Source organism: Oncorhynchus tshawytscha, linkage group LG25 (genome assembly GCF_018296145.1).
Source record: "Oncorhynchus tshawytscha isolate Ot180627B linkage group LG25, Otsh_v2.0, whole genome shotgun sequence".
NCBI classification, from domain to species: Eukaryota; Metazoa; Chordata; class Actinopteri; order Salmoniformes; family Salmonidae; genus Oncorhynchus; species Oncorhynchus tshawytscha.
In genome coordinates, this window is record NC_056453.1 from 29,452,930 (window position 1) to 29,465,626 (window position 12,697).

Sequence of the window (12,697 nt, forward strand, 5' to 3'; positions counted from 1 at the left end):
GACTCGCTGGAGAAGGAAACTGAGATTTTGTGGAAAAAGATCAGGGTGCCTTGTGAGAATCAGGTGACGAGTGGCTAATCTGCCCTTGCCTTCTGTCCAGCTAGCTAATGTTCAATCACTGGAAAATAAATGGGACGAGCTGAAAGCACATATATCTTACCAACAGTACATTAAAAAGTGAAATATCTTATGTTTCAACAAGTCATGGCAGAACGACGACATTAAGAACATACAGCTGGCGGGTTATACACTCCCTCGGCAGGACAGAACAGCATCCTCTGGTAAGACACGGGGTGGGGGCCTATGCATATACAGTTGAAGTCAGAAGTTTACATACACTTATGTTGGAGTCATTAAAACTAGTTTTTTCAACCATTTCACAAATTTCTTGTAAAGAAACTATAGTTTTGGCAAGTCGATTAGGACATGTACTTTGAGCATGACACAAGTAATTTTTCCAACAATTGTTTACAGACAGATTATTTCACTTATAATTCACTGTATCACAATTCCAGTGGGTCAGAAGTTAACATACACTAAGTTGACTGTGCCTTTAAACAGCTTGGAAAATTCCAGAAAATAATGTCATGGCTTTAGAAGCTTCTGATAGGCTAATTGACATAGCTTGAGTTAATTGGAGGTGTACCTGTGGATGTATTTCAAGGCCTACCTTCAAACTCAGTGCCTCTTTGCTTGACATAATGGGAAACTCAAAAGAAATCAGCCAAGACCCCAGAAAAACAATTGTAGACTTCCACATGTCTGGTTCATCTTTGATACAATTTCCGAATGCCTGAAGGTACCACATTCATCAGTACAAACAATAGTATGCAAGTATAAACACCATGGGACCACGCAGCCGTCACACCGCTCAGAAAGCAGATGCATTCTGTCTCCTAGAGATGAACGTACTTTGGTGCGAAAAGTGCAAATCAATCCCAGAACAACAGCAAATGACCTTGCTGGAGGAAACAGGTCCAAAAGTATCTATACCACAGTAAAACGAGTCATATATCGACACAACCTGAAAGGCCGCTCAGCAAGGAAGAAGCCACTGCTCCAAAACCGCCATAAAAAAGCCAGACTACGGTTTGCAACTGCACATGGTGACAAAGATCGTACTTTTGGAGAAATGTCCTCTGGTCTGATGAAACTAAATTAGAACTGTTTGGCCATAATGACCATCGTTACGTTTGGAGGAAAAAGGGGAAGGCTTGCAAGCCAAATAACATCATCCCAACCGTGAAGCAGCATCATGTTGTGAGGGTGCTTTGCTGCAGCAGGGACTGGTGCACTTCACAAAATAGATGGCATCATGATGGAGGAAAATTATGTGGATATATTGAAGCAACATCTCAAGACATCCATCAGGAAGTTAAAGCTTGGTCGCAAATGGGTCTTCCAAATGGCAATGACCCCAAGCATACTCCCAAAGTTGTGGCAAAATGGCTTAATGACAACAAAGTCAAGGTATTGGAGTGGCCATAACAAACACCTGACCTCAATCACATAGAAAATTGGTGGGCAGAACTGAAAAAGTGTGTGCGAGCAAGGAGGCCTCCAAACCTGACTCAGTTACACCAGCTCTGTCAGGAGGAATGGGCCAAAATTCACCCAACTTATTGTGGGAAGCTTGTGGAAGGCTACCCGAAACGTTTGACCCAAGTTACACAATTTAAAGGCAATGCTATCAAATACTAATTGAGTGCATGTAAACTTCTGACCCACTGGGAATGTGATGAAAGAAATAAAAGCTGAAATAAATCATTCTCTCTACTATTATTCTGACATTTCACATTCTTAAAATAAAGTGGTGATCCTAACTGACCTAAAACAGGGCATATTTACTAGGATTAAATGTCAGGAATTGTGAAAAACTGAGTTTAAATGTATTTGGCTAAGGTGTATGTAAATTTCCGACTTCAACTGTATGTGAAGAACAGCTGGTCCACGATATCTAAGGAAGTCTTGAGGTTTTTCTCGCCTGAGGTAGAGTATGTCATGATAAGCTGTAGACCACACTATCTACCTAGAGAGTTTTCATCTATATTTTTCGAAGCTGTCTTACATACCACCACAGACCGATGCTGTCACTAAAACCGCGCTCAATGAGCCGCATACCGCCATAAGCAAACAGGAAAACGCTCATCCAGAGCCGGCACTCCTAGTGGCTGGGACTTCAATGTAGGGAAACTTAAATCAGTTTTACCTAATTTCTATCAGCATGTTAAATGTGCAACCAGAGGGGGAAAAATCTAGATCACCTTTACTCCACACACAGAGACCCATACAAAGCTCTCCCTCGCCCTCCATTTGGCAAATATGGCCATTAATCTATCCTCCTGATTCCTGCTTACAAGCAAAAATTAAAGCAGGAAGCACCAGTGACTCGGTCTATAAAAAAGTGGTCAGATGAAGCAGATGCTAAACTACAGGACTGCTTTGCTAGCACAGACTGGAATATGTTCCAGGATTCTTCCGATGGCATTGAGGAGTACACCACATCAGTCACTGGCTTTATCAATAAGTGCATCGAGGACATCGTCCACACAGTGACTACGTATATACCCCAACCAGAAGCCATGGATTACAGGCAACATTCGTACTGAGCTAAAGGGTAGAGATGCCGCTTTCAAGGAGTGGGACTAATCTGGAAGCTTATAAGAAATCCCGCTATGCCCTACGACGAACCATCAAACAGGCAAAGCGCCAATACAGGATTAAGATCAAATCGTACTTCACCTTCTCCGACGCTCATCGGATGTGGCAGGGCTTGCAAACGATTAGAACTACAAAGGGAAGAACAGCCGAGAGCTGCCCAGTGACACGAGCCTACCAGACGAGCTAAATAACTTCTATGCTCGCTTCAAGGCAAGTACCACTTCAACATGCGTGAGAGCGTCAGCTGTTCCGGACGACTGAGTGATCACGCTCTCCGCAGCCAATGTGAGTAAGACCTTCAAACAGGTCAACATTCACAAGGCCGCAGGGCCAGATGGTTTACCAGGACGTGTACTCCGAGCATGCGCTGACCAACTGGCAAGTGTCTTCACTGACATTTTCAACCTCTCCCTGTCTGAGTCTGTAATACCAACATGTTTCAAGCAGACCACCATAGTCCCTGTGGCCAAAAACACTAAGGTTACCTGCCTAAATGATTACCGACCCGTAGCACTCACGTATGTAGCCATGAAATACTTTGACAGGCTGGTCATGACTCACATCAACACCATTATCCCAGAAACCCTAGACCAGTGGTTCCCAAATTTTTTATAGTCCCATACCCCTTCAAACATTCAACCTCCAGCTGCGTACCCCCTCTACTAGCACCAGGAGCAGCACACTCCCCGAGTGTAGTTTTTTGCCATCATTGTAAGCCTGCCACACACACTATACAATACATTTATTAAACATAAGAACGAGTGTGAGTTTTTGTCACAACCCGGCTCAGGGGAAATGACAGAAATTACAAGAGCTCTTATAGGACCAGGGCACAAATATGAATATAATAATAATCAATCATTTTGCTCTTTATTTAGCCATTTTACATATAAAACTTTATTTGTTAACCGAAAACTGTGAATAATTCACCACAGGTTAATGAGAAGGGTGTGCTTGAAAGGATGCACATAACTTTGCAATGTTGGGTGGTGTTGGAGAGAGTCTCAGTCTTAAATAATTTTCCACACACAGTCTGTGCCTGTATTAGTTTTAATGCTAGTGAGGGCCGAGAATCCACTCTCACATAAGTAAGTGGTTGCAAAGGAAATCAGTGTCTTAACAGTGCAATTTGCCAAGGCAGGACACTGAGCACAGCCCTATCCAGAAATCTGGAAGTGCCTTCTGATTAAATAAAATCTTCACAGAACCGCTTGTTGCAATTTCGATGAGGGTCTCTTGTTCAGATATCTGTAAGTGGACTGAAGGCAGGGCACGAAAGGGATAACGAATCCAGTTGTTTGTGTCATTCGTTTTGGGAAAGTACAGTGCCTTGCGAAAGTTTTCGGCCCCCTTGAACTTTGCGACCTTTTGCAACATTTCAGGCTTCAAACATAAAGATATAAAACTGTATTTTTTTGTGAAGAATCAACAACAAGTGGGACACAATCATGAAGTGGAACGACATTTATTGGATATTTCAAACTTTTTTAACAAATCAAAAACTGAAAAATTGGGCGTGCAACATTATTCAGCCCCCTTAAGTTAATACTTTGTAGCGCCACCTTTTGCTGCGATTACAGCTGTAAGTCGCTTGGGGTATGTCTCTATCAGTTTTGCACATCGAGAGACTGACATTTTTTCCCATTCCTCCTTGCAAAACAGCTCAAGCTCAGTGAGGTTGGATGGAGAGCATTTGTGAACAGCAGTTTTCAGTTCTTTCCACAGATTCTCAATTGGATTCAGGTCTGGACTTTGACTTGGCCATTCTAACACCTGGATATGTTTATTTTTGAACCATTCCATTGTAGATTTTGCTTTATGTTTTGGATCATTGTCTTGTTGGAAGACAAATCTACGTCCCAGTCTCAGGTCTTTTGCAGACTCCATCAGGTTTTCTTCCAGAATGGTCCTGTATTTGGCTCCATCCATCTTCCCATCAATTTTAACCATCTTCCCTGTCCCTGCTGAAGAAAAGCAGGCCCAAACCATGATGCTGCCACCACCATGTTTGACAGTGGGGATGGTGTGTGTTCAGGGTGATGAGCTGTGTTGCTTTTACGCCAAACATGACGTTTTGCATTGTTGCCAAAAAGTTAAATTTTGGTTTCATCTGACCAGAGCACCTTCTTCCACATGTTTGGTGTGTCTCCCAGGTGGCTTGTGGCAAACTTTAAACAACACTTTTTTGGATATCTTTAAGAAATGGCTTTCTTCTTGCCACTCTTCCATAAAGGCCAGATTTGTGCAATATACGACTGATTGTTGTCCTATGGACAGAGTCTCCCACCTCAGCTGTAGATCTCTGCAGTTCATCCAGAGTGATCATGGGCCTCTTGGCTGCATCTCTGATCAGTCTTCTCCTTGTATGAGCTGAAAGTTTAGAGGGACGGCCAGGTCTTGGTAGATTTGCAGTGGTCTGATACTCCTTCCATTTCAATATTATCACTTGCACAGTGCTCCTTGGGATGTTTAAAGCTTGGGAAATCTTTTTGTATCCAAATTCGGCTTTAAACTTCTTCACAACAGTATCTCGGACCTGCCTGGTGTGTTCCTTGTTCTTCATGATGCTCTCTGCGCTTTTAACGGACCTCTGAGACTATCACAGTGCAGGTGCATTTATACGGAGACTTGATTACACACAGGTGGATTGTATTTATCATCATTAGTCATTTAGGTCAACATTGGATCATTCAGAGATCCTCACTGAACTTCTGGAGAGAGTTTGCTGCACTGAAAGTAAAGGGGCTGAATAATTTTGCACGCCCAATTTTTCAGTTTTTGGTTTGTTAAAAAAGTTTGAAATATCCAATAAATGTCATTCCACTTCATGATTGTGTCCCACTTGTTGTTGATTCTTCACAAAAAAATACAGTTTTATATCTTTATGTTTGAAGCCTGAAATGTGGCCAAAGGTCGCAAAGTTCAAGGGGGCCGAATACTTTCGCAAGGCACTGTACCTGCGTAATTGAATAGCCAACTTACTAAGGTGCTTCGCTATATCACATTTGAAATTGGCCGTAAGCTTGAATTTATTTGCACACAACAAACCAGACAATGATGGAAAGACCTGTGTGTTGTCCTTGTTAATCGAGACAGAGAAGAGCTCCAACTACTTAATCATATACTCAATTTTGTCCCGCACATTGAATATAGTTGCAGAGAGTCCCTGTAATCCTAGATTCAGATCATTCCGTTGAGAAAAAACATCACCCAGATAGGCCAGTCGTGTGAGAAACTTGTCATCATGCAAGCCATCAGACAAGTGAAAATTAAGGTCAGTAAGGAAAACTTTGAGCTCGTCTCTCAATTTAAAAAAACGTGTCAATACTTTGCCCCTTGATAACCAGCGCATTTCTGTATGTTGTAAAAGCGTTACATGGTCGCTGCCCATATCATTGCATAGTGCAGAAAATACACGAGAGTTACTTTAACAAAGTTAACAATTTCACTGTAGTGTCCAAAATGTCTTTCAAGCTGTCAGGCATTCCCTTGGCAGCAAGAACCTCTCGGAAGATGCTGCAGTGTACCCAAGTGGCATCGGGAACAACTGCTTGCACACGCGTGTCCACTACACTATGTCTCCCTGTTATGGCTTCTGCACCATCAGTACGAATTCCAACATGAGCTACATTTGGCTACATTTGTGGAATTACCGCGAAAGAGTAACGGTTAATGTGATTGGATGTTAATTACCTGTATTTGACATTGTGTTGTTATTTCGCTGAACACTAACTAGGTGGCTTCATTTTATTTTTGGCAGTGAAACGAGGCTACTCAGGCAAGAAAAAAAACTCACCCAAATGTATAGCCTCGTTGGAAAATATAAATGAACTGTTTGAAAATGTGAAGAATTTTTTATTAAAAAAAACTTTTTTATTTGATTTAAAAATGTAAAATGTGAATCACATTTTTATTTGGCCTAACCCCGACGGCATTGCGCGTACCCCAGTGGGTATTCAGTTTGGGAATAGCTGCCCTAGACCCATTCCAATTTGAATACTGCACCAACAGATCCACAGATGATGCAATCTCTATGCACTCCACACTTCTCTTTCACACCTGGACAAAAGGAACACCTATGTGAGAATGCTATTCATTGACAACAGCTCAGCGTTCAACACCATAGTGCCCTCAAAGCTCATCACTAAGCTAAGGACCCTGGGACTAAACACCTCACTCTGGAACTCGATCCTGGACTTCCTGATGGGCCGCCCCAGGTGGTAAGGGTAGGTAACAACACATCCGCCACGCTGATCCTCAACACAGGGGCCCGTCAGGGGTGCGTGCTCAGCCCCCTCCTGTACTCCCTGTTCACTCAATACTGCACAGCCAGGCACGACTCCATGATTAACACCATGATTAAGTTTGCCAATGACACAACATCGGAAGGCCTGATCACTGACAACGATGAGACAGCCTATAGGGAGGAGATCAGAGACCTGGAGACTGAAAAGAGTTGGCATGTGTCCTCAGATCCTCAAAAGGTTCTACAGCTACACCATCGAGAGCATCCTGACGGGTTGCATCACTGCCTGGTATGGCAAATGCTCGGCCTCCGACCGCAAGGCATTACATAGGGTAGTGCATAGGGTAGTGCTTACGGCCCAGTACATCACCGGGGCCAAGCTTCCTGCCATGCAAGACCTCTATACCAGGCGGTGTCAGAGGAAGGCCCTAAAAATTGTCAAGACTCCAGCCACCCTAGTCATAGCCCCCCCCACCACCCCGCACATTGACTCTGTACCGGTACCCCCTGTATATAGCCCCGCTATTGATATTTACTGCTGCTCATTAATTATGAGTGTTATTCTTATCTCTTACTTTTTTTGTTGGTATTTTATTAAAACTGCATTGTTGGTTAAGAGCTTGTAAGTAAGCATTTCACTGTAAGGTCTGTTGTATTCGGCGCAAATACAAATACAATTTGATTTGGCCTTTTATTGTCCCCAACACCTGTGTAATGATAATACTGTTTAATTAGCTTCCTGATATACCAGGGATGCTTACGAACAGGGATGTAAACAAATTTGTGCACACAATTTGAGAGAAATAAGCTTTTTGTGTGTATTGAACATTTCTGAGATCTTTTATTTCAGCTCATGAAACCAACACTACAAGTTGCGTTCATATTTCTTGGTTAAGTTATGAGTTTGGGAGAAGCTATCTGGGCTGGTTAAAGCCAACTTCATGAAATTCTTAAGTGGCTAGTAGTACAAAAAAATATATATAAAAAAAGTATATATTTTTAAAACAGGACAATCTGAAGGGGCACGTGCCCCTGTGCTGCCTATGGGCATGACACCTCTGAATAGAACAGGCTTGGAAGCTCTAACTATGGCAATTTGACTGGTAAACGCATGGGTCCACTTGCATTGGCTGCCTGGTATTGTAATGCAATCATTTCCATGGTTATTTGGAGTGTTCTATCAACATTCTACATGGTAATGTAGAATGTTCATTCAAATGATTCTATCTGATATGGCTCATGCAATGACAAGTATTTTTTGTAATGTCAGTTGAGTTGACTCAACAAATCACAGCACAGATTGAAGGGTACGCTTCCTGCTTTTAATTCCTGGCATGGGTACACTCAAAATGGCTGCCAGTCCACCCATTATGCCATCATTGACATGAATGGAGACGTCCATTCTATTCATTCTATTTCTATGGTCAGGACCCCTGGGTCTTTTTTCTTTTTGCAGGGCTGTGCTTCGGTAACATGTTGTTACAGTCTCTTAATAGACATTTAAGTGTTGTCAGTCCCTTTAAACCCCAGTGTGAAACCTCTGTAAGAGTGGAAACAGAACCATAAAACTGAAGGCAAAAGGATGAACATAAAGTCTGCATCCCAAATGGGCCCTGGTCAAAAGTTGTACACTATGCAGGGAAGAGGGTGGCATTTGATGCGCAGGCAACGTCCCTTAATCCCCCCTCACAACCAAAGCTGGAAAATACACTTTCCCCTTTTAAAACAAAAATAGTTCTTCAGTGATGATGCAATAGCATGCATAAGAAAAAAGTGAATGTTTTAAAACAATCATAACATGGATAAGGAAATGCACAAGATCCCACTCTCCACAAAATAATCAAAACAGAATGTCCCCGAGAGAAAAGCTTTTTGGGTTTTATAGCATACGTATTACAACATCCAACGTTTGCTTATGTCACAATGTTTAACATTGTGGAAGAAAAACTAGACTAGACCAATTCTCATAAATCTAATATGTGTCATCCAGAAGTTTTGTATGTATACAACAATAGTGCTAAATAGTGATTTGAGGAGGGTTAACATGTTTATATAAGCATACATTCTATACTTGAAAACACAGTGACTTAGTTGAGAGACACTTACCTTGGTACCCATCGTCATCGATGTCTCCGATTGCAGTGATGCACTCTCCAAAGTGTGCATTGTAGGCATCATCTCCATTTAAGAGTTCAGCCTGCTCCATCACCCCCTGCAAGTAGAGTCAAATGGGAAGGGTTATGACGTGACACAACCCATTACTTTAAAGGGGAAGGGTTATGACGTGACACAACCCTTTACTTTAAAGGAAAATGGTTATGACGTGACACAACCCTTTACTTTAAAGGAAAATGGTTATGACGTGACACAACCCTTTACTTTAAAGGAAAATGGTTATGACGTGACACAACCCTTTACTTTAAAGGAAAATGGTTATAACGTGACACAAGACATTACAGAGGAATGTTTAGGATGTGACACAACCTATTACATTAATGGGGAATAGTTATGACGTGACACAACCCATTACAGGGGAAGGGTTATTGTGTAACACAACCCATAACTTTAAAGGGGAATGGTTAGTGTGATATAGCCATTACTATAAAAGGGGAGCAGTTACGGCATGACACAACCCTTTACTTTAAAGTAGAATGGTTATACTAACTAAAATACATCCTGCTTTTTACTATAACAGTTGAGGAACTGTCTCTATCGGCTATAGATGGCTGCTTTCCCCTTCCTTTAGTTACTTGACTTTCATGAACAACTCAAACACACAGTAACAACCTCCAAGACAAGCTAGTTATAAGATCCTAATGATAACTCATAAATAGAACAGGATCAAATACTCTATATGGAGGTCATAATATACACTCAACTCATCCACCCCGACCAACCACCCTACTTTCATGTTTGCCTTAAGTAACCATCTGTATTATGTAACCATACCAAACGTGACATATCACCCTAATTTGAGTGGATTTATGTTTACATCTAGTCTATGAGACCAGGCTGTATAGGCAGCCATGTTTCTATATGGTGGGTTATATACAGGCTGACTGGAGGGCTAGAATATACTGTACTCCAATGTTTTTCACAAATCTAATTTAGAGAATTCCTAGTTGGAGGATTCTCTACCTGGTCACTCCCTTCCGAATGTCCTACAACTTCTGGGAGATCTGGGACATTTCAGAAAGTTCACATCATTTTCCAACTCTATTCCCATCCAACCCAGATCCCACTCACATTGCCCTTGCTGAGGTAGACAGAGACCTGTCCCTCGTCCCGTAGCGTGCTGTGCATGGGCGCTCCAACCAGCAGGTCCGACAGGCCATCCCGGTTCAGGTCAACTGCACACAATGAGGAGCCAAAGTAAGAGCCCATCTGGAAAATAACCAAGCACAGCCACAGAGCCACACAGACAGGTAGCATTGGGTCAGTGAAAATACATAACGCTGTGTTCACCTTGTGTATAATGTATAGAGATATACATGTATTCTATTCTATTCACAAAATTTGGAGCCAAGGTAAGATCACATCTGGAAAATAACCAAGCACAGCTAGAGGGACACAGACAGACACACCACTACAGCCACAGAGCCACACAGACAGGCACACCACTACAGCCACAGAGCCACACAGACAGGCACACCACTACAGCCACAGAGCCACACAGACAGGCACACCACTACAGCCACAGAGCCACACAGACAGGCACACCACTACAGCCACAGAGCCACACAGACAGGCACACCACTACAGCCACAGAGCCACACAGACAGGCACACCACTACAGCCACAGAGCCACACAGACAGGCACACCACTACAGCCACAGAGCCACACAGATAGGCATACCACTACAGCCACACAGACAGGCACACCACTACAGCCACAGAGCCACACAGACAGGCACACCACTACAGCCACAGAGCCACACAGACAGGCACACCACTATAGCCACAGAGCCACACAGACATGCACACCACTACAGCCACAGAGCCACACACACCACTACAGCCACAGAGCCACACACACCACTACAGCCACAGAACCACACACACCACTACAGCCACAGAGCCACACAGACAGACACACCACTACAGCCACAGAGCCACACACACCACTAGTCAGATCAGTCTTTTCGTCGAAACATGATTACTGATGTTGATCTAGTGTAATGTATTTGTCATGTGAATTGTGTGTGTGTATTTAAGTGTATATTTATTGTCTTAATTATTAGCCACAACTGAAGGTCCATCTAGGAAAAATATTATATCCTATTCTGTTCTATTCTATTATTTTCATTCTGTTGTATCTTATAATATTTATATTCTTATCTACTCATTGCCTATGAGGACTGCTTTTTCGGTTGCCCTCAAGATAGACAGACACTTTTTATTTTCATCATTCTCTCCCTCCACAATCTGACTGGATTCATTTTCTCTTTCATATCTCTACCCATATTAAAGGAATATTTACAAAACATAGGGTCTTAATCTACAAAGATTGATTCGTGGTCAGACTAGGGATGTGTCCCAAATGGCACCCCTTTCTCTATATAGTGTACTATTTTTGACCAGAGCCCAATGGGTGCAATTTGGGATGCAAGCCTAGAGCGCTCTAAACACTTTACATAAACCACATAAACAGTGTGGTGCTTCTGAGAAAACCATTAACTAACAGTCTGCCATGCTTCACCTGCACCAGCAGTATGTGTACTCTACTACACATGGGGCATGGTTTCCCAGACCCTGATTAAGTCTAGAGACTCTCCATTGAGCATGATCACTCAAGTGTAGGCCTATGTCATTTCTGATAACAAAGAATACTAACAGATGGTAGAAGTGAACAGTGATCACCACTGACACACTAAAGAAACAACATGTCACTGCCATGTAGTAATGGTTAAACAGCATAGTAGATCGCTGTGGTCCATATTTCAGACACATACCATTTTCCCTGAGGCTTGAAAGATCTTCACCAAAGACCCACCATCTATTCTGAAAATGTAAACCTGGAGGGAAAGGAGGATACAGTGTTAAAATACAGTGTTAACAAATCAGTGTTCAAATATTCAATACAAAGATATGATACTCCTCCTAAATCAACCAATCAAATCCTGTACGTACTTTTCCTCCTCCACTGTGTTGTGGAGCTCCTGCAGCCACATCTATGAAGTTAGGAGAGGAGAAGTGTCCAGCAGTCACAGCATAGCCTAGAGAGAAACAGAGAAACAGTCAGACTTTACATGAAATAGTGGTTAGTCACAGCATAGCCTAGAGAGACAGAAAGACAGAATCAGTCAGACTTTACATTGAATAGTGGTTTGTCACAGCATAGCCTAGAGAGAAAGAGAGAAACAGTCAGAGTTGTCAATACAATCAAATAAATGAGGTACAGGTAGTCAACTATTTTACTCGTGCTCTTAGAGGGTCTACACCAGGTTAGTGTAGTGTATAGTGTGCTGTCATTTAAAAAGGGCTTTGTGAATACATTTGATTGATGATTTATAAATTGATTGGGCTATTTATTGATTTATTGATTAATTAATCAACTGATTGAAAGACTGACTGACAGACAGATTGATCGATTGCACAAGTGATAAATCGATTAAATCAATCAAAGGAAACATACCTAGATAGCTGTATCTGTGTGAGTCGACTTCTTCTTTGTTGGGGTTGTAGAAGGTGCTGGAGGTCAGGTTGTAGACCTTGACTGTTCCTGTCCAGTAGTATGATCCTGGAGCTCCCATCACCACCAGCTCCTGAAATTGACCACACACCATACAT

At 42.3% G+C, this 12,697-nt stretch overlaps 1 protein-coding gene across 2 annotated transcripts in view; it reads right to left on the minus strand.

Moving 5' to 3' along the window:
* Window positions 1-12,697, minus strand: part of itga9 (integrin, alpha 9) — a 160,029-nt gene that overhangs the window by 109,579 nt on the left and 37,753 nt on the right. For both annotated transcript variants that reach the window (XM_042306211.1, XM_042306212.1), the window contains exons 6-10: window positions 12,543-12,672; window positions 12,038-12,123; window positions 11,860-11,922; window positions 10,154-10,291; window positions 9,014-9,119 (exon numbers count right to left, since the gene is read on the minus strand). In XM_042306211.1, the coding sequence (XP_042162145.1) occupies window positions 9,014-9,119; window positions 10,154-10,291; window positions 11,860-11,922; window positions 12,038-12,123; window positions 12,543-12,672 (523 nt within the window). The remainder of the gene's footprint in view (window positions 1-9,013; window positions 9,120-10,153; window positions 10,292-11,859; window positions 11,923-12,037; window positions 12,124-12,542; window positions 12,673-12,697) is intronic.